This window comes from Lagopus muta, chromosome 18 (assembly GCF_023343835.1).
Source record: "Lagopus muta isolate bLagMut1 chromosome 18, bLagMut1 primary, whole genome shotgun sequence".
NCBI classification, from domain to species: Eukaryota; Metazoa; Chordata; class Aves; order Galliformes; family Phasianidae; genus Lagopus; species Lagopus muta.
Genome location: NC_064450.1, coordinates 4,935,833 through 4,957,797, shown reverse-complemented (window position 1 = coordinate 4,957,797; position 21,965 = coordinate 4,935,833). Strand labels below are relative to the sequence as shown.

The following is a 21,965-nucleotide window of genomic DNA, read 5'->3' as shown; positions in this document are numbered from 1 at the left end:
CAGGTTAGCAATGGGATCCCAATTGCTCATATGAGCCCCAGTCCACGCCTGCCTTACAATGGTGAAAGCTTCTCATGCAAAAACCTTTTCTGAGTTAATAAATGTTCTCCAACACAGTGTGCAGGGAATGGTGGAGCTCTCTGTGTCTGTGTAAAGCAGAAGAGGCATAAAGTGAGCAGCTGGAAGGTCTGCAGTTATGAACATTCAGGTCTTCGTTATAGAGGGAGGTTTCTTAACTGTTCAGAGCCCTTTATAAATGTTATGTCTGTGCAAGAGAAGGAGTGGAGCATTTCTGCAGGAGGCAGGGATGTGGTTTTCAGTTCCCATCTTTAAATAAAGCACAGAGGTATTTCTGAACTCGATTCTCATGCTGGACTGTTTGTAAATGCCATTCCCTCCCTGTCCCAGGTTTCTGTGGCAGTTCCTGCTCACGAGGTGAGGGAGAAAAACACCTCCAGGTTAGTGGGAACTTGAATACGAGGGGTCAGAAATTAGGAAAGCTGATTCGGTTTGGAAGATGCTATTCCAGAACATCTTGGAACATACATTTCTTTCCCAATAATGACCTGACGAAAGGGGAAGACTCAGCAGGAGTTTGAGCTACTTTATTATCCACATCTGTGGAATACCACAGCTGTGAGGCAGCATTTAATCCCAGCTTCCACGCAGATACAAGATTTTACCCCCTGTGATCCCTCTAAAGGCAGTGAGAATGAATAACAGCAGCTCAACAGAAGATTGCCACACGTAGACTGATGTTCAAAGTTACACATAATGGAAGAAGCCCAAAGAAATGGCGTGGAAAATCTGAATACCAAATAGGAAATTTGTTATGAGGACCTCTGCTTAGCAAGCTGGTAAGCTTTCTTTGAATTACAGCCTTGATAAATAGGTGTGCAGTTGCTGGGTAATACCAGCAGCCAGGCAGGGTTTTGGTTTTCTTTCAGCTTATTGTTCAAGTCCACGTATGAACTCATAACTGTAAGTTTGCAATGGGTGTTAAGAAATACCAACTGATGATGAGTTCTGTCTTGCCAGAGCAGGAGGTAAAGGGGGGGGGGGGGGGGGTAATGCATGTGTGCACAGACACAGCTGGACTTCAACAGTTTTTGTTTTGCTTTTAAAGTTAAGAATGGGTTCTAAGTCCCCAGGGCATGCAGTCAGTTCTTGGTTCCTAAAGGTGCTGTAATAAAAGAAATCTTCAGCACCTCTTCAGGGGTGCAGGGTGAAGTTGGGTCTTCCCTATTATCAGACATGTAGTGGTTTGTAGCCCTTGAATTTTGTGTGCTGAGTTTCTCATTCATTTTCCTGCTGCCTCACCCTCACTAAAAGGGAATGTCTAACATTCTGACAGAGGAACAATCTCCATAATTAGGATTCTAAAACAAATTAAATGTCAGCCTAATAGAGTGCCAAGGAAAGAAAGTGTGTCTCCTTCCTCGCCTCCTTTGCTGTGCTCAAAACAGCAGTTGATGCTGCATGACCTGTTTTACGTCAGCTGTTCAGCTTTTACCACATCATCTGCACCCCCTCTTTGTTACCCTGCACTCTTACAGCAGCTGCTTACAGCTTCCCAGTCACATTTTGGAAGCAGCTCTAGGTTCATTACTGCATTGAAAACACGGCCTCCTGAAACTCAGGGATGTGTCATTTTCTATTAGTGAAGCAGTCATTGATATTGCTGTTTTTAACACTCCAAAAGGCCATTCTACTGTATGAAATTTATTCCCCAATATTAAAAACAGGACCCAAAGGCTTAATAAACATCATGATGCCAACTGGGATGGCAGCAGACAGAGGCTGCCTGACCCACTCACCTCAGTGCAGCATATTTGCAGTCTTTGAAACACAGCATGAGAAAATCAGTTGCATTCTTTTTATTTCAAATGCAGGAGAATTCCCTGAGTAAGCAGTTTTTTACTTAAATAACACTTGGCCAGGACTTAAAATCAACCTGTGGAACAGGTTCCCACAGCCAATGCTGCTCTGGAGATGGCAGGTTCTTTGGCCCAGGGAAGCAAAGGCCTGGCAGAAGCTCCTGATTCACTTCCAAAGCTTCATGCTGCGCTGCCATCGGCCTCCTTCAGTACAGCAGCCTCCTCCCCATCCACATCTCCTTTCTGACTGAGCTCTGGGCTTCTTCTTTGACTGCTCTGCCACAGAAGGGATTTTTCATATTTGGTCTTAAACAGTAACCCATGACCTAAAGAAGCAAGAATGATGGGGAAAAAAATTAAAAGCAAAGAACAAAGAAACTGAAAGGAAGGGAACACAGTGGAAAATGGAGCAGATCGTTCCTTGGAGCTAGAACAAATGGGTCTGGAAAGAACCCATCCCAAAGCCTTGGAATAAAAAGAAAGAATCTTGAATGTGCACTAGGTGCAGATTTTAACAGCTGCAACCCACGATGTGAGATAAGGCATCTGCCCAGGGACCTCTAAGGACAGAACACAAGCAGCCCTGCTTACCTGGACAGTCTGCTGTCTCTTTGAATGCTCTTTTCTTGCAGCAGCCTCGGCACATGTTAAACACACATTTATTGCCCTGGTGGGGGTGTAAAGAAGTTTATAGCATTAACAAAAATAAACATGCACACATGAGTATAATTAGCAGCAACAATCCAGCTCTGCGCATTCAGAGCCTTGGAAAAAGCCTCACTCTAATGAAGCTGACAGAGCTGGTGTCACGCAGAGTGGGGAGGACAGCTATCAGCTGTGCACAGAGAAAACAACCCCACAAACCCACAACCAACCCATAACCAACCCACAACTTCAGTCCAATTCGGCACCAGCACCGGTCCATGGGCAGCCTGGGTCAGACACCACACACAGGAAATGCTGTGAACACTTTGAAATGATGTTTGTCACAGCTAAGCTTGCTGCTATTTCTCTGTGGAAGTACCACATGAAACAAGGTGCTTGGCAGATGCTTGTAATTGGTAACTATGCCTCCAATCAATCAATCTGACCACATCCAGTTCTTCCCTTTTCACAGCTTCAAATATACCTAAGGATCCATTTTAATATAAAGCCAGACCTTTCTCCAGCAGAGAGCAGCAGTTCAATCTGCCTGTTCTACAGCTTGGCTGGGTGCTCTGATGCTCACACCTCCATGAGCTTTCAGTGATTTCCCCCACCCTGATGAAAAACACCTTCATGTCTGGGTTTTGCTTTGCTTTGTTCTTCCTGCTCCTTGCTAGCCCCTATACAACACAGCTTTGGAACACAGAATCTAGAAGAAAAACCATAGGCCCATTCTAAACACTTCAAGAGCTGCCTGCAACATTACAATGATGCAAATCCAACACAAACATGAGAACAAGTCCCATTTTGAACAATCCTGCTTGAGGTCCCATGCTGTTAACTGGTCCAGCAATGAAACAGTGACCAGAACCAGACCACCCAAAAGCTCAATGTTTTCCCATTAATGAACCCAGCAAGAAATCTTTCTGTTGCAGCAGCTCAGAACTGAGTCCCAGCCGAATGCTGTTCATAACAACAGTGCTCCAGAACAGAACAGCCCCTATCACCACCTCTAGAGCTTAGCATGCACGTATTGCTGGATGCTGACTGGCCCTATATCATGAAAATGCTTTACTGGACACTGACTTACCTTGGGGTTTCCACATTGATCACACTTTGCATATTTAGCTGGAAAAGACAGAGAACTGACTTCAGCAATGGTGTTTCATATGGAAAGAGTCCATTTAAAAGTTCAGTGCCTGACAAAGCACAGTGCTGCTTTAGTCAGAGGAGGGGCTCTTTTCCTAATTAAAATACAGTACCACAATGAACAGTGCAGAGCAGGCAAAGATACATTGAGTTTTTCAGTGTGTTTAAGTTAGATGCAGATATGAAAAGAAATATTTTCAATTCCAGTGCAAAAGAGGTGGAAATCTGCTTGGAACACATCTGAAATTTCAATTTCAAATACCAGTAACTGATACTGCTTTGTTTGTAAAGCATCCTGAGCTTTCAGTAGCTGCTTACTGTGGACTACTGACCTTCTTTGGTGATGAGGTTCCTTTCCAAATGAACACAAATTGAATCGTGCTGCCTACTACCAAACTGCCCAACAATCCACCCTATGTTAAGGAAATTTCTACACCTACATAAAAGACCAAGAAAGAAGTGGCAGCTTATGCAGCAGCAACGCCAACAGATGGAACTTACGTTTTAAAGATGGGTCAAAGCTTTTATTTGGATTTCTTAACTTCTTTTTTTGCTTATTCTTTGACAGAAGCTCAGAATTTCCATCTTCTTCCTCTTCCAGACAACGTTTCCCCCGCACACCTTTTTCAGTCCCCTTGGTTCCATTCTCCTTGCATCTCTCCTTCGGCCTGAAATGGTGAATATCAGCCTAAGTTGGCTGAAGGGAAGAAAAAGGTGTTCCCTGGGCACTGTCAGCCTATAGAAAACTGCAAAGATTTCTATCATAGCTAAATTACATGGAGATGATATTGCTTTTAGATGTGAAGGTACATCAGGTTCAGAAAGTGGAATTCTTGTTTTTTACTTTCTGAAGGGAGAATCTGAAGGAGACGATGCCTACAGAAAGCAACATCCCCATGAACAAAACAATAACCAGGAAAACAGGAAAAAGAAAACCACAAGAAAAATAACCTGGAGTTTTCATTTGTTTTCAAATGCACGTAGGCTCCAAAACCAGGACTGAGTTACTCTGCAGTGACAGTAAGGGCAGGAAAAGCAGCTGGCTGCATTTAATGTAGGTAACTCACCCTGGCCTGATGTATGGCTGGCAGATCCAGTGGAAAAAAGGCAACCCCTCTTTTGGCTTCTCTCCTTCCTTCTGATTTGCTATTTCCTCCTGCAGCACAGGGTTACAGTCAGCTTTCCTGCAGTTCTCAGGAAATATTTCTACATAGTGCTTAAAGCTCCAGGAAACCACTGAGCGTGATTTGAACTAATGGACACTTAAATACAGTCAAGCAAAACGAAAATCAAACAACAAAACACCTCTAAGAACACAGAAATGAAGCAGATTTCTAACTCCTAAAGCAGCTTTTACTGATGCAAAGCCGTTTGGGCTTCCCACAGTTGGTAAGCTACAAAATTCCAGGGAGGTGCCTAACAGATACAAACCACATTGACACACTTGGTGCATCCCCACCATGTGCACACAGGGCTGGTTGGGGGAGCAGGGCCCACCGTGGTACCTGGCAGCGCAGTTTCAGTTCCCTGTTGACATCCACGATTCCCTCTAGAGTCTTCACTTTTGCTAATTCTTCACGCAGCTGCTGGTAAACTTGAAGCCTGAGGCAAAACCCAAACACCAAGTCATGTTTATTCGTTATTCATTATAAGGAGATCATCTAAAATATCTTTATAAAAGCCTTCCTTGGAGTTTTCTCACTGTGCTTGCCTGAGGTAGGAGTTCATCTTCTTTCTTTTAACTCTAGGCATCTGTTCCTCTTTCAGGTAAATGCTTGTGAATTTGGGCATGTAAACGTGGTACTCTGAGATAAGTGAACATGAGCAGGCCACACATCAGCTACTGCTCAGGAGCTGCTCATGAATGTGCTCTTACTCCATGATAAATGCAAGACAGATTGCTGCAAAGTCAATGAGGAGGCAGGCAGCTCATGTTTGCCATGAAGTGCATGAATGCACAGAGACCATTGCCACATCCCAGCCAGCGTGCTCTGATCTCACACCCTGATTTACCTCCTAGTAACTCCTTCATTCCCCAAACCCTGTTTTCCTGCACTGAAGGCTGAAGGCTTCAGCCCACATTCTCTCCAGGAAGGTTCAGGAAAGAAAACCTTACAACTCCCATCAAACAAATTCTTGTATAGGAAAGTCAGACATTGCTAAGAAAATGAGAAAACACAGAAAACACCCAGAAAACACCCAGAGTGTCCTGGAAATACTCACGTGTGATGCCAGAGCTTGAAGAGATGAGCCCTGACATAAGACAATGGACAGGGGTATTTCTGCACTATCTCCAGATACTCCTCAGCCATCTCCCACACCAGTGGGTTTCGTCCCTCAAATAAAGCTGGGTTGTGAAGATTCCCTTCTAGGGAATGAAAAGAAACACACTTTCATTTCAGGATTGAAACAGACAACAAAATCTAGGCTCTGCAGTTTGACCAGCTTGTACAAGCCAGTCACAGATATTCACAAAGAAGAATGGAGTCTCCATAAATGCTGGCCTGACCTCACAATACTTTATACATAATTCTTGATTGGGTTCAGTAGCTCATATCTAATTAAAATCTTCACACAAAAAGTAAAAAAAAAAAGGAAAAGAAAAAGAAATCAATGCCAATGATTAGATATTTAGCCAATGAGTGTCTCATGTTAAGTTTACAGTCTTCTTTGTTTGGCTCAACTATGCAGGTACTGCTTCTTACTAAGCCATGCTCAACTAGTGTGACAAACCTTTGTTACCCAGTGCTTTCTTAAAAAGATTCTGCAATGTTCCACTGCTTTAGATGTGTGAGTGCTGGAAGCTTTTTCTGATGTCTATCCTGACTCTTGTAGCCAGTACAGCCAATTCTTTCTTGTCCAACTCAACACGAATCATCTGCAGGAACGTGTCATCAGTGGGGCGTTACTGCACCAAGACCCATTCAGAAGCTATTTCACTAATTAATAGATGCCACAAGAATATTCCAGGGTCACAGGAGAGTTTTTGCCAAGTAATTAGATGTGAGCCATCCACTGAACAGTACTGCAAGTCCTGATCCTGGGGAGAAACAGCCCAATGCAGAGAGAAAGGCCACACAGCTTCCCATCAAAGTTGTTCAGCACCCATCAACCCAATGCAGGCTTTATATAAATGCATATGGAGAGTAAGAAACAGTTTGTGGCCTCATCTGTTAACAGTAAAAGCTCTTTACCTGCACTCATGACCCCGTGCACTCCTGTCTTACGGATACATTCTTCCACATCACTGAGACACTGGATGTTTCCATTTGCAAACACAGGAATGCTCACAGCTTTTCTGCATCAGTGAATAAACCAGACATACAACATTGAGAATTAGGAAAGGCTGGAGTTAATCCAGAACTTCTACTCCTGTCACACACACACAGACGCTTCAGTGCCTCCCCGTGCAGAGATTAAAGTTTACCAGGTGCTAAAATGGGTACTGCTCACTAACCTGACAGCTTGAATGTGCTCCCAGGATGCCACACCAGCAAGGGGTCCCTTCTGCTCTTTCGTACGGCCATGGACTGTCAGCAGCTGGAACACAAAGTCCTGTTTACTTCTGAAGCGTATGAACCACTGCAACAAATCCACTGACAAAAGACTGTCCTGAATCCAACACTTTTCATGGACACTACTGAGATCCCAGGGCTTTTTAAAAAGTGCAAGGATGCTGGTATAGCAGAAAGGTATCACTGGGTGCTCTGACAGAGTCCTGGGTGTTGTTTGACTTCATGATCTTGTCGTGCCACAGAGCAGATCTAGGGAAAACCTACAGATTTCCCACTGCATTGGCTCCTATTGATAATAGATTGATCTGCCCTGCCCTTCAGCAGATGGTCCAAGTACTGGGAGCACTGGCTCTGACCACAGACTGTCTCCTCTAATTTAACTTGGATCCTGGACAATCAGCCTACTTTTTAATTGGCGGTGGCCATACCTATTTTGTTTGCTTTTTGGTAGCCCTGTGGATCTCATGCATTCACACTGCCTCCTGCAGCTCTGTGTCAGATGGAGACTCTCACCCACGAGGAAAGATGCCACACTGTGCAGTGATTCCAACAGAGACCCTGAAATCACGTTTCCTATCACAGCAGCAACCCAATACGCCACCTACAAATTTTTCCTGCCCGTAAAACAACGCAGCCCATCCATCTCCACAGCACACCGAGATCGTGAGGTGCTGCACACTGAGATGTGCCCCATGCCCAAGGGCTGGGAGCAGCAGCTTCCTCACCTGGCAGCCGGCCTTCTCCAGCATCTGTGCGTATTTCACTGTCTTGTCAATCTCGGGGAAAACACGGATTTTGCACGTGATGGGAACAGAGAGCTTCTCGTTGGCCAGCAGAACTAGGAGAGATGGAGAAGGCAGTAAGTGGGCTGCACGACGCTGCGGGAAGATCAGACACTGTGTGTGATATGGAAAAAGCCCCCCCCACAAAATCACATCACGCAGTTCTCACAGATTAAACCATCAGCAATGTCCTCTGCAATCCTCACCACAGAGGTTCACCAACAACAGGTAGTAGAAAATACACAAAATGTGTGTGTTAATAAGGAGGCACAGCGTGCTCAGGATGTAACAACTCCATCTCCCACCACGTTTAACGTTCACTTTCAAGGGCTTGTCCCATCACATCTTAACCGCTGGCACATGTTTCCTACTGTCACAGCACACTGCATTCCTGCTGCTCTGCCAACAACAGTACTTGTTCACATTTCCTCTGCTTTGCTTCCAAATTATTACCCAAACAATCATGACAAGCAGAGTGTTGCTCACAGCAAGCAGAGCCTTAGTGACCAGACTGGGGCCATGTGGCTGCACAGCAGCTCTGTAGGAAAGGACCCACGAATTCTGGTGGGCTCCACATGCTCTTGCTGCTCTGAAGGCTAACAGTACTTATTTTTGGTTGCTTTAGGCAAAGCATTGCCAGCATGCCCAGGGAGGTTATCCTGCTTCTCTGCTCAGCACTGGTGAGGCCACACCTGGAGCACTGCACTCAGTTCTGCCCCTCCAGAATAACAGATACAGATATACTGGAAGGAGTGCAGCACAGGGCCACTAAGTGCATCCAAGGACTGCAGTGCCTCTTCTGCAAGGAGAAGCTGAGCCCTGTGGCTGTGCAGCCTGGGTAAGGGAGGCTCAGCAGGATCTCATCAATCCCTAAACATATGAAGGAAAGAGGATGAAATGAAGAGAGCTGGGCTCCTTCCAACGATGCCCAGTGCTAGGACACGCCTGGAATCCTGTTCTATTCCAGAGGTTTGATGCACAGTGCAGAAAGGCACCTGTTTTCTCTTAATCCATATCCTAGAAGTTCTAATCAAGAAGCAAGTGAGGTGTATAGAGGTCCAAGCAGAAAACAGCACTGTGTGGAGAAGCAAGAAGAGGCAGAAGCTTTGCCCATCTTGTATAGAATAGCTTCACTAGGCAACTCTCTTCCAAACCAAATGGGCTGTGTGCTGTTCTCACCTCAAGGCTCTGCTGGCTTACAGCTCCCACTCCTAAGAGAAGTGCCCCATTGACCACATGACAAGCTGGGCAGAAGCACTGTCTGTCTAAGTACTCTGCAGTGTCTTTTGCTGAACACCACAGAAGTAACATTCTGTTAGGCACTGGATTTGAAACAAGGAGAAGAACATTCTTGGCTCTACACAAAGAACAAAACCTTCCTTAACAAGAAAGTAGTTCCCAATGTGTTCCCTAAAAGAAACAAATATATATCATACTGATCACAACTGCTACGAATACCACTGAGGGCATATTACACACAGTTGGAGAAGAGAGGCATAGCTTGGTAAGGAGTGGGCAGAAAGAGAAGATTCACAAAGAAAAGGGCAACGGAGGCTCCAGACAGAAATGCTCTCCCTGGTAATGTGCTGGATGTTCTGCTTTTAGCAGCTGAGGAGCCACCAAGCCATCACCAGACTGGAACTTCAGTGACTCAGGTGAGAGGTTTCTGAGGTCCTTCAGCAGATGTAAGATGAGCTGTGAGTGGGGTATCACGAAGTACCACACCGTGCAGCTGGAATAAAGGGATGGTAACAAAAGCACCAAACCTCACAGCCCTGCCCAGACAGCACTGCACCCCTTCCTCCCTCTGCCTCCTCTTACTGCTGAGTTCAACCCATTCCCTCTCAAAGCAAGCCCCTCCAAACACTTACTCATTCTCTGCAGAAGATCCCATTCCTCTTGTAGAAATGCTCCATAGTGACCTATAACAAAACAGCACCAGATTGACTGTGCAGAAGAGAAAGGAGCTGCCACACAACTACATTCGTACACAAAGATCCAGATGCTCACTGACAAGCAGAACAAATCTATCCTCAGCATCCCAAGTTTTCAAACACAGGTCCTGGTGTTTGAAACACAGCTACGTTTGCAACACCATTAAGGGTTCAGCAGGTTTCATCCTCTATATGCCACTGTTAATTCATTCTGTGCAAGCATTAAGGAAACGGGGCACGCTGAGTGCCTGCACACGGGTACTTTTAAGTGTAGTTTTGTGAATGTAAGCTCCCTGATCAACTGAAATTGGGAAAGACAAATAAATAAATCAAGCTCTTGCAGAAAAAAAAAAAGACTTTTTTGGACATTCTAGACACAAGAGCTATCGCTCAAGAGAGAAATAGGAATTATTAGCATCCCTAATTTTGCTTGAGGTACTACAAAGCTGTATCTGTTACAGTGGGTGTAATTAAGTCTGATTTCAACATTACTGATGCCACCCCCAAGTCTTAATTCTGTCATCTTAACGCCCCACTGCCAAAGCACACATTCAATACACGCCACATCTTTATTTATCCAGGGTTCAAATTTGCACATACCTCTCTTTGCAATCATCTGGGGGCAACCCAAATTCAGGTCTATGGCATCACAATAATCCTGAGCCAACAGCGCCGCTTGGACAAACACCTCAGGATCATTGGCACAGAACTGGGAAGGAGACAAAGACGAGCAGAATCAGACAAGCAGAATAAGCAGGCAGCAGGTTTTTTTTCCCCCACATACTGTCAACAGATCACGACATGCTGTCAAAGCAACCCACTGCTACACAAAACAGGCACAGTTCCAAACAACCACGGCCATTTCTCAACTAAAAGGATTCAAAACCAACAGATCTGTGACGCTGATCAGCTGAAGACCCCCAACCTCCTAACAAAAAAATGAAAAAAGATGAGCACTGAAGAGGCAAAGAAACATTTGTGGAGTTTTTCACATATGGTAAAAGGGGGCAGCCCCTCAGATCCGCTGTGGAGCAAACAGTGTTATCACAGGAGCACATCCAGGCAGCGCTGAGAAAATTCCAGCTTTATTGATGCTACACAACAATTCATTCAGAACAGGCTGGACGTGGCTCTGGGCAGCCTGGTCTGCACAGAGCAGGGGTTTGAAATCCTTTTCAACCTAAGCCACTCTATGATTCTAAGAATTAGGTTAACCCGAAGCTGTTTCATGGCAGAGCTGTGGCACGGGGGGCTGTGCCTGCTGCCCTGAGAGCTGCTCCATGCCCCTGGGGTACAGCCTTTCCCTCACCTCCACCCGGTGCAGCTCAGTGCCAACATCAGTCAGACTTTCACAGCCTGGGGAGATGATCCCCTTCTGCAGCAAAGAGTCCTCCTCATCCATTCTGCTGCTCTGTATGTGAGAACTGCCTGGCTTGAGCTGCCCATCCTTCCCTGTGCTGTGCTGCAGCCCCACAGACCCCTCTTTCTTTGGGACCTGAATGTAGCGTAGTACTCAAGAAGCCCCAGCTGGAGTATTGCGTCCAGGTCTGGGGCCCCCAGTACAAGAAAGACAGGGAAATGTTGGAGAGGGTCCCGAGAAGGGCTAAAAAGATGATCAGGAGGCTGGAGCACCTCCTCTACAACGACAGGCTGAGGGAGCTGGGCTTGTTCAGCCTGGAGAACAGAAGGCTGCGGGGTGACCTCATTGCAGCCTTCAGTACCTAAGGGGAGCCTAAAACAGGAGGGGAGTCAACTCTTTGGAAGGGTAGATAACTGCAGGACAAGGGGAAATAGTTTGAAGTTGAAGGAGGGAAGACTGAGGTTGGATGTCAGGGGGAAATTCTTTCTTATGAGAGTGGTGAGGTGCTGGAACAGCTGCCCAGAGAGGCTGTGGATGCCCTGTCCATCCCTGGAGGTGTTCAAGGCCAGGTTGGATGGGGCCCTGGGCAGCCTGGAATTGAACATGGAGGCTGGCAGCTCTGTCTGTGGTGGGGGGTTGGAGTTTGATGATCTTTGAGGTCCCTTCCAACCCAAGCCATTCTATGATTCTGCGATTCTATGAAATACAGAAAGCTTTGAAGCACGTCCTCTCTTCCTTGCGTTTGCTTTTCTGTCCTTTTTACTATAGCCAAGCCCTGAGCTCGGGGTTTCAGACAGAACCCAGCGCTCCTCCCCACGGAACAGGGCGGGGCAGAAGCCGGGGCTGCAGGGCGAGGGGCCCGAATGCCACCAGCAGAACGGCTCAGGTCGGAGGGGACCTTAAAGGTCATCGAGCTCCAGCCCTAGGGAGGGCTGTACGCCCACAGTTCGGGCTGCCCAGGGCCCATCCACGGCCTCGGGCACCTCCAGGGCTGGGGCACCGCAGCTCCACGCAGAGCCTCACCGCCCTCCGAGTAAAGAATCTCCCCTCACATCTCACCCGCATCTCCCCTCTCTCCGTCTGAAGCCGTTCCCGCGGCCGTCCCGCTGTCGGTCCCCACGAACGCTCGCTCCCCACCTGCACGATGAGCGGGCGGTCCTCGGCACAGGCCTCGCCGTACAGGTTCTCGCGGCGGTAGTTGGCGTCCCTCAGGAAGACCTGGGCGTGCAGCATCGGCGTGTAGCAGAGCTGGGCGCCGTGCCGGCGGCTCAGCAGCCTCCAGGCCAGCTCGCTTTGGTCCACCATAGGAGCCACCACGTAGTGGGCGCCGCGCAGCGTCTCCCTCCAGAACGCCTCTCCGCGCAGCTTCGGCATCTCCCTCCCGCCGCACGCCGCCGCGGGGCCCGCAGCCGCCGCCTGAAGCCCGCAGGCTCGGCCCGGGCAGGGCAGCGCGGCGGCCGGACGGTGCAACCGCCATCTCCCTCCGGCCGCTCCCGCGGTGCCGCCGCGCGCCGTCCCGTCCGGAAACCGCAGCGCCGCTGACGGGGACCGCGCGCGGACGGGGCCGGGGGCAGAGCGGGGAGCGCCGTCCCGCGGCTGCACGGAGCCCGTCGGCCCTTCAGCACGCGGCCCACGGAGGAGCCTGCGAGGGCTTCTTCCACTTACTGTCTTCTCCCCCACCCCCCACCCCAGCTCGTGGTTGGGATGGATCCCGCTCGGCATGAAGCACTTCCCATTCTTTTCCACCATCTTCTATTGCTGTCAGAGGCCGAAGCGATCGATCAGCTCTGCTGTCTGACCTATGCAGCCTCTCTAACCTTCCCTTTCCCTTTCCTCTACTTAGAATCGCGGGATGGTTGGAGGTGGAAGGGACCCTAAAGGCCCTAAAGGCCATCTGGTGCCACCCCTGCCCTGAGCAGGGACACCCACAGCTCCATCAGTGCTCACAGCCCTCCCCTGCCCTTGGCTGTCTGCAGGGATGGGGCACCACCGCCTCTCTGGGCAACCTGTGCCACTGCCTCACCACCCACAGTGTAAAATCTTCCTTATATCCAGTCTCAACCTCCCCTCTTTTAGTTTGATACATTTCCCCCAGTCCCATCCCAACAGACCCACTGCAGAGTCTGTCCCCATCTTACAGCCCCTTTAGGGACTGAAGGCTGCTCTCAGCTCTCCCCAGAGCCCTCCCTTCTCCATGCTGCACAGCCCCAGCCCTCAGCCTGTCCTCATAGGGCTCTTCGACCCCTGCAAGCCATTTCTGTGGCCCTCCTCTGCTGTACCCCAACAGGTCCATGTCTCTCCCATACTGAGGACTCCACATCCACACACAGTGCTCCCAGTGAGGTCTCATAGCGCAGAGCAGAGGAGCAGGGCTGCGCTCTGTCCTTACAGCCTCAGCTTGTGCTGACAGCAGAGGCTGCCTTGCACTTGGCTTTGTTTTACCTCATGAGGTTTCCCTGGGTCCACTGCTGAGCCTGCGCAGGTCCCTCTGAGTGGCATCCCATCCCTTGGGCACGTTGACCACACCACACGGTCGGGTGTCATCCACAAACTGCTGAGGGGGCACTCGATGCCACTGTCAACATCACTGAGGACACTGAAGAATGCTTGTCCTCTTACTGGCCCCTCAGGGACACCAGTGCTCACCAAACTCCACCCGGACATTGAGCCATGGACTCTCTGTGTACGATTTCACAACCAGTTCCTTGTCCAACGACCATCATCAAATCCCTGTCTTCCCAGCTTGGAGAGAACACTGTGGGCTATGTCAAAAGCCTTACTCCAGTGGCTCTTCCCTTGTCCCCTGACACAGTCACAGTATAATGGAAAGCCACAGGGCTGGTTGTCTGATCTCACTGAACTAACTGCAGGAGAAACCATTTTTATTTTTTCAAGTTGCTTTCTCTGGCAAAAGAGCACTACTCCCTTCAGGAAGCTGACAGGACAAAGGCAAAGTAATAGCTCTGCTACTGATGACCATAAACACCATATGTTTTTCTTTTTGCACGATGTTAGGCTACATTGCAGGTTTCAGGTTTACTGCCCAGCACTTCATAACAGCAACGTGTTTTTTTCTGAGCCCAAGTCAGGCTGCAGAGCAGCATAGGGGCACAGTCTCAAGGAAGAGCAGCATGGCACAGAGAAGATGAAGAGGAGGATAGAACCAGAGCAGCAGTTGACAGGAGACTCCCACTTCAGTTTCCACAATGAAAGGTAAATGTGAAGAACTTCTACCTTTGACCTCTCAACAAGTGACTCTTTGATTTTTGCATGATGCTGCTATCTTTCTACCCATTGAGAAATAACGAGCAGTACCAGCGCTAATAAGGTTTTTATTTTTGGCACACTGTATTCAGCAGCCAGTTACATAATGGGTTACAGGGCAGCAGCTCAGTATTAGACAATTAGGGGGAAAACAAAACAAAACAACAACCTCCTGCCTTTCAAATAACAACCACAAGAACATTGAGAGCATAGAGGCTATAAGTAATTCTTGAGGAATTTCTATTACTAAACCAGTATCTTCAAGCTTTGCCTAGAAGAGACCATGCACATTTATGTTTATACAGAGAACTTGCACGACTCCTGATCGGACAGCTGCAACAGCATCAGTCCTTGATCCCTCCACACAGCCCATTCAGAACTGCACTGCCTTCCTTCAGAGCTGAGATGCTGGGTCAGAATCGTTAACACTTCATTTTAGTGCAGGACTATTGTATCTATTTTGTTAGAAGTTTTAAGCACTCTTTTTCCTTCTGGCTGTTCAGTACAACCAAGGCAGATAGGATTCTTTCCCTCTTTTCGGGCTCACTACAGCTGCCAGTGGTAAAAACAAGAAGGTAAACAAAACAAAAACATGAAAAAAAGGAAAAAAAAAAGAAAGAAAAAAAGGAAAAGATACTGGTCCCTGGTTGTTTTATTGAATGTGGTGTCGTATGCTAGGATGTGCACGGATAGAGCACAGGAGATGGAATGAAGTCCCCTGTTATGCATGTATGCCCAGTCCCTATAGCTACCGTTCAGCATCACATTCTTTGCAGCTGTAAGGCACCTCCCTGCACACACTGCCTGCCTCCTAACGCCTGACCACCATCCCTCACAGGTTAATAGCATGTGTTCCCATTGCCTGCTTAGCACTCTCAACGACCTTGAGGTAGATGCTATTAGTCCCATTTTACAGATGGGGAAACTGAGGCGGTAACATGAACCACTTGTACAAAACCACAACGATGGAGCCAGAATCAGAATTTTAGGAGTTTTCACCTCAATCTTTTGGGTATGTGTGTGATTTGGTTGCATCTAAGGTACCAAAAAGCACGGCCACGAGGAGCCACGCTCCAGGATTATCTCAATTCTTCTTTCTTAATGTTATTTCTACAGACTCCAATCTGGTATCTTAGCAGCAGTCTTGGCTTTATATCAAGAAATGAGAGATTCCGAATGAAACTTGAGGATTAAAAGGATAGTAGTAGAGAATGAGACAAAAAGCCAACCAGTGATCAATTCTGTTTAATTCTAGGAAAGCCAAAGAGGAAAAGACACTCTTCAGATTAAAAAAAAAAAAGAGTAAAAAAAAACCAAAACAAAACTTATTCTAGAAATGCTTTAAGCTGACATTATGTTGTTTGTATTTCAGATTTCACAAAAGAAATACTTTATAAAACTAAAACCAGTTAACCCAGCCACTATCCACAGAGGGTTGTATAAGCAAGAGACGCTAGGTCAGAACCTGCATGAGGAACCAGTTGTTCCTCTCACTGGAATGCTCCTGAACTAACAGGATGCTTCACCAGGGGATGAATACAGAAAGAACCAGGGTTTACAGGAGTTCTGAGAGGCAGTGAAATGCCTCCTGGTTGGTACTTCATTGCTATTCAGGTCTCCTCTGTATCATAGGTGTAGCAAGGATTTACTGATTTTGGAAAAGACAGATCCAACATAGCAAAAGTCAGTCATTTTTAAATTGGATTTTATGCAAGTTTCCTTTAAAAAGGTACTGTATCTTAAAATCATGCCAAACTGTTTACTTAGCTAACTTATGTGGGATCTCCAGTCTCACTGCCAGAGGAAAATGCATACTCAAGGCTTAAGCCCTGTGCTAAATAAGATACACCGGGGCACTGGGTGGATGCTTCTATGTTTGCATGAACTTTGGTTAGGGGAGAGCAAGGGTAGGGGGATTTGTACCGTTACCAATGGAGAACTCTATTCCCCTGACATCCCAGATGGTTGGATGGAGCAACTGGAGGTGGGAAGGAACAAAGGTGAAGCAATAGCTGTAATGCTTTACTGTTTCTGGTAATGCAAAGCACAGAAGCTTGCACAGATATAAACTAAGTACATCCCTAGGGACAGCTCTGCCTGCTTGTTCAGCCCAAGCTAAGGCTGTTCAATACAGTGGCATCTGTTGAACCATCCCACCCTGCCCTCCACACCTCCCTCCTCACAAGAGTGGGTGATGGCAAGAACCCTTCACTTCCACCCTTCTGAGCAAGGCAGGGTGGGGAGCGAAACAAAAACACACACAAAAATCACTGATCAAAATTAAAAACACCACAACAAAATAAAATAAAACACAAACAAAAATAAACTAAAAGAAAAAAAAAAAAAAAAAGAAATGGGCTGTTCCATAGATGCACTTTGGTTTAACAAATGGGCGACCTCCCCTTGTGGAATAAACCTATCCCTCCAAAATGGATGTTTCCTTTTCTGATACCCACGATAAATTAAAACCAAGCAAGAAGTCTCTGATTTGACACAATAAATACTTAGAATATATCAAATTAAAAAAATATAGTTACAAAAGCCTCAATGGAATTCTCTTTCTGACCTAACTACAGACAGATTCTTCACAGACAACAAGTATCTCCGAAATCAGCTGCAGCTCCCCTCTCTGCTCACTGGGCTTGGTCAACAAGTGCTATCACTTACCCTTTGGAATACTGTTAAGACAAAACAATATAGAGCACAAGTCGTCTACTCCTAAATTTGCTTTTCATACTGCCAAAGCTGTAGGAAGCAACCATCGCTGGGGAACCCTCACAGCAGCGCAGTGACAGAGTCACAGCACCACAGCAACACGGACAGGGAAACTGGGGAAAAAAACCAAAGCATAGAAAGGGAAAGAGGAGAAAGAACACGTGAAAGTCAGGAATGATGACTGAGAGAGAGGAAACAAAGAGACCAATCAAGTTCAGCTGGACTTCCCAGCTCTGGCAGCAGAGCAGATGAGATGTTGTTCAACAGGAAGAGTTCCTTGGGGTCTGTCATAACTAGGAATGTTGTTGGCATCTTCTTCACCATTGACAGTAAGTGAGCAGATGTTAACCTTCTCTGACACTGACACGTGGTTCTGCCAGTGAGCCATGGATGATCCCAATGATTGATTCAACACCATCTCCCTCCAATAAGGTGCGGTGATCTCCTTCAATGACGTGGACCGATACTTTTCCATCGCATACCTGCACAGACACAGAACACATCCACAGTTTAAAGCCAGCTAGCTGTGTAGCTGCCTGGGCTCTGCCAGTCTGAGTTATTCATATTTTACGTCACCTTTAACCAGTGCTTCTGAAAAACACAACCAGGTACATTCTAATAGATGTTTTACAGTAGTTGTGCCCAACCCATGAGTTTTACATTTTTGTTGCCTTCTTTATTTTATTGTTTTCATTAAAAAAAAAGTTTTGTTACTTCTATCCATTAACTATGTTATATACATTTTATATACAGCCCAAGACTATTCCTCTTCACTCAGCATAGCCAAGGCAAACCAAAAGGTTGGACACCCACATGAGCATTCAAATGTAAGCTGGGCAGGAAAACAACACCAACGTGATACTAACAGGATAATTTACCTACTTTATCTATGGATGACTGAAGTAGATACCTACGTGCCCCTAGGACAACTAAATAACCCTCCATCTATCTTCCTCCCACCACCATAACTCTTCCTCTAAGGGCATTATGGAACTTTTATCACATTCAGCTTGGAAGCAAGAGTAAATACAAGTCATAAGTTAGAAGGGGTGGGAGGTGCCAATATAACAAAGGTAATTTAGAAAATTGCTTACTGCAGACAGCAGGAAAAAGGAATGCGAGACACTTCCCCTTTTATCTAAGCAGGAGCTGCAGAACAGTGACCTTATCTGGATACAGGCCAACAACCTACTTTTCATTTTTTTGGCCCCCAGGATACCCACAGGCTGACTTCTACACAGTCCACAAAACATAACTAAGGAAAGCTGCTGCTGCTGTCAGAGGGCTGGTACTCATTCTTTTAGGTCTGCACTCATGCACTGAACAAACTTTTGGGGTCTGCACTCAAATACCAGAGGCTCAAAGTTACTTTTGTCAAGTTACACCCTTAACACCTTTATTATCCAAAATCTACTTAGGGAGATGCAAGAATTAGCTATAGAAAACAGATCATCCAATATAGAGGCTAGATCTCCCCGTGGCCCCTCCCTGATGGAAACCATCAGCTTAATAGTTTCTGGAAAGTTAATTCTTATCAGTGTGTCACAGCTGCAGAACAGTTACTTCTTTAACTTCAGTTTCATTCTTCTTCTCTCCTTAAGAGTCGTTCCCATGCTTTTCTTCTATTCCCCCACCTATCAGGGGACCCTCATCAGTCACCAGCAGATCTCACACTGACCTCTGAGAGTCTGTAGTCGCCACCCAGACCTTCTTCATACTCATTGTGAGTCTTTGCCCGCATCAGTGTCACGTTCCCATGATACTTGGACTCTGGTATATACTTGTCAGCAGCCTTCAGCTTGTGGTAAAAGGAAGCAGCAGCAAAGCTGAGTGCTTCACGATTGATGTTTTTATGAATCTGAGTTATAAGGTCTGCAGCAGCATTGACACGAGCCTCCAGATCTTCCAAGGGCAGAAGAATCTCCAACAACTGGAAATATTGAAAAAATTCCCCTTTAGTCTCTATATCTGGGCGTTAATCTACATTAAACACATAAAAACCAGCACCCACAACCACACCCTTCCTGTGCAGTGTAAGAAAGAAGCATTACCTTATTGTATTCAATGCCTGTAAACTGCTGAACAAAGGCACACAGCGCTTCTGTCTCCAACGCAGCCTCATTTCCTTGGGTCAGCTTTGCTCTGTAGCTCTAAAAAAGAGAACAGTAAAACATTGTTGTGGGAGGGATACAGCTGAGCTGGAGTGTTAGATAAAAGCAATTCCAGAATAAAGGACTTTGAACCGGAGAAGAAGAGGGGAAAGTGGGGGGGGAGGAAAATAAATAAAAATAGAAACTAAACCTTGGACAAGGTACCTTGAGGACAGATTAGAAAGCACATCTAACAGGTAGTGAATGCCCAAAGACCAGGATCCCTTGGGCAGCATAATGAAAATGGAAAGGGAAGACCTAAGGAGGATTTTCTAGCACATCTACTTTAGGATTTTGTCTTGCAGGCTCAAAAGGTCTTCCAGAAGACATTATTATTATTATTTACAATTGCAAGAGCAGAATGTGTGGGCCAGCCCTAGCTAGTTAACAAATAACACCCCTCACATGCCTCCAACCCCCAAGGGATCCTTAAGTGCCCACTGTCTACAGCTCTGTCCCATCTCCCCTGGCAAGAAAGGTCTTAGCTTTTTAGATGGTTCATATCCAGAACAGTAAGCTCACATAAGCATCCCACCCTCCCTGATGACACAGAACGTTTTCCTAACAGAAGGTTGTATTTTTATCTTTTTTACCTGAGTGTATGCTGCCACAAAGGAATGAGACCCATCAAAGAGGAATAAACTGTTGAGTGCATGGGAAGCATTTTGTTGTGCTTGCAGCTGGGAGCACATTTCAAAGGCTACGCAGGCACCAAAAGAGTATCCAGCAATGCGATAAGGTCCTTCAGGCTGTATCTGCTTCATGCAGTCAATATAATAGGATGCCAGGCTCTGTATGCTGTCCAAGGGAGCAGCTAGAACATGAAAGCAAATTAGTCAGGTGAAACAGACACTAGCGGCGACAACTGCTTTCTCAAGAGCTCAGAAACATCCACATTATTTTAGAAGTAAGCTTCTCAATTATTGTGAGCAACTTTTATTTTAGACAAGTAACAGTTCTGCTTCCAGTTTTCAAAGACAGGAAGAAGGCCATGCATTGTTTCTCTCCTAAATGCTTACCTGCTTGAGTTACTCAATCTATTTGTTCCATTTCCCCATACATAAGCTCTTCAGTCTAACCTAACACTTCTCATTACCTGGGGTTGTTTGCCACAACACTGTATGGGTTGTGAGCACTGATGCTTGGTCCTCTGCATTTAAGGGTCTAGAAACAAAACTCCTTCTATAAAGGAACTGAAGTTCAGACTGTTAGATATACAAATTCAAGATGCTGAAGAACTGAGATACCTTTTGTGCACTGGAGTCCATAGCAGGGCATATGAAGTTTGGAGGCAAGAGTGTAGAAGACTGCAATGGATCCCTCAATGGGGTGCACAAGGAAAAGAGGGCGTTCTGTGCTCTGAACTTCATTGAGACGGGTGATCGTTGGCCCTTCTGGATTCACCAGCAAGTTATTCAAATCCAGTTTTGGAGGCTCACCTGGGCCCATCTTCAATACTTGGGATGGCTTCAGTTCTTTGAAGGAAAGAACAGCAGACACAGTTAGTCACATAGGATCAGAGACTTGGTCATGTTGCCATAGCCCTACAAGAGGTGCTGAGGACTGCTCTGTATTAGCCCACTGGCTCACTAAATCAAGGCACTGTCAGTTGCTCTGTGGCAGCTGTCCATGCTTTTGGCTTGCAGTAAACATGTCTGTAGAGTAATGGCCATAACATCAAGTAGAAGGTCTCCAATCACATCCTGCACACAGCTATGTAAGAATACTCATGTAGGCAGATGCTATCCAGGCAGCACAACAGCTTTCACAGCCTTTTATATTCTTTCACTAGAACTGATAGGCCTAACTTAACGTCACCACATTTTAGCAGAATATTGGTCATATAAAGAAGCCTTTCAGCTATCATCAGATACCATTTCACAACTTGATAAAGGCTTATGTCACCAGAGATGAAAGCAACGGGTTCAGAGCTCAGTTGTTTGGACTCAGCTGATGGTAGCAACCCTAATCCAGACATCTACCTTCTGCTGCCCCAGACTTGGAGGACAGTTCACGCAGTTTGTTGATTGTAAGCAGTCGGATTTCTCTCATGGTCATAACAATGTCATAGTCTCTCTCCAGCGTCTGGCGCACCTCCACACCCATCAAGGAATCCAGGCCCAAGTCTGCTAAGGAGCTCTCAGCATTCAGACTGCTCACATCACGAACACCTGAGGAAAAAACAGCACACAAGACTTTTCAGCTCTAGATCTCCCTACAGCAATCTTCTCAGCTTTTCACTTTTTCCTTAAACATGAATAAAGCACAGCTACAGAGCAGATTTTGCTATTCAAGATCATCTAATGCTTTCAAAAATCACCTCTTCTACAATCCACATCTGATTTAGTATTTAGACTGCATGTGCACAGCTTTATGACAGGCAATATATCAGTCACAGCTACATAGCTGTGAACATTGGCACTTCAGCTCTAGAAGTTCAGAACATCCAACTGGAGACACCTAAGGAGGCTGTAACTGAAGGCACAGCCCTACACCTAACAAGGTTTACCCTTTAGGCTGAACCAGGTTCCCTTCCCAGACCTCTTCCCAAGCTACCCATCACTCAGAGAGGAC

At 46.4% G+C, this 21,965-nt stretch overlaps 2 protein-coding genes across 3 annotated transcripts in view; both read right to left on the bottom strand.

Annotated features, from left to right (window-relative positions):
* Positions 1-1,856: 1,856 nt before the first annotated feature.
* Positions 1,857-12,731, bottom strand: DUS1L (dihydrouridine synthase 1 like). Of its 2 annotated transcripts, none has more exons than XM_048964738.1 (13): positions 12,322-12,731; positions 10,503-10,611; positions 9,840-9,890; positions 7,912-8,024; positions 7,129-7,211; positions 6,866-6,969; positions 5,895-6,039; positions 5,177-5,273; positions 4,739-4,827; positions 4,173-4,339; positions 3,613-3,650; positions 2,469-2,544; positions 1,857-2,203 (listed from the first exon to the last, which is right to left on the bottom strand). In XM_048964738.1, exons 1-13 carry the CDS (start codon positions 12,634-12,636, stop codon positions 2,058-2,060), a joined length of 1,533 nt encoding a protein of 510 aa, XP_048820695.1. In that variant the 5' UTR covers positions 12,637-12,731; the 3' UTR covers positions 1,857-2,057. The 2 variants fall into 2 exon arrangements, with proteins under 2 accessions (XP_048820695.1, XP_048820696.1); XM_048964739.1 differs by having other exon boundaries at positions 12,400-12,731.
* A 1,846-nt stretch (positions 12,732-14,577) lies between these two features.
* FASN (fatty acid synthase) overlaps positions 14,578-21,965 on the bottom strand; it is a 36,191-nt gene continuing 28,803 nt past the window's right edge. The window contains exons 38-43 of the mRNA XM_048964903.1: positions 21,374-21,562; positions 20,639-20,866; positions 19,985-20,205; positions 19,293-19,391; positions 18,920-19,171; positions 14,578-17,723 (exon numbers count right to left, since the gene is read on the bottom strand). Coding sequence (XP_048820860.1) covers positions 17,586-17,723; positions 18,920-19,171; positions 19,293-19,391; positions 19,985-20,205; positions 20,639-20,866; positions 21,374-21,562 — 1,127 coding nt within the window. The 3' untranslated portion in view covers positions 14,578-17,585. The remainder of the gene's footprint in view (positions 17,724-18,919; positions 19,172-19,292; positions 19,392-19,984; positions 20,206-20,638; positions 20,867-21,373; positions 21,563-21,965) is intronic.

Excerpts from the sequence above, each read along its gene's own strand:
- DUS1L (XM_048964738.1), bottom strand. The coding sequence starts at position 12,636 with ATGCCGAAGCTGCGCGGAGAGGCGTTCTGGAGGGAGACGCTGCGCGGC. Across the intron at positions 8,025-9,839 it reads GGATCTTCTGCAGAGAATGA|TTCTGCTGGCCAACGAGAAG; the intron begins GTAAGTGTTTGG and ends CATCTCTCCTAG. Across the intron at positions 2,204-2,468 it reads AGAGACAGCAGACTGTCCAG|GTCATGGGTTACTGTTTAAG; the intron begins GTAAGCAGGGCT and ends TTGCTTCTTTAG.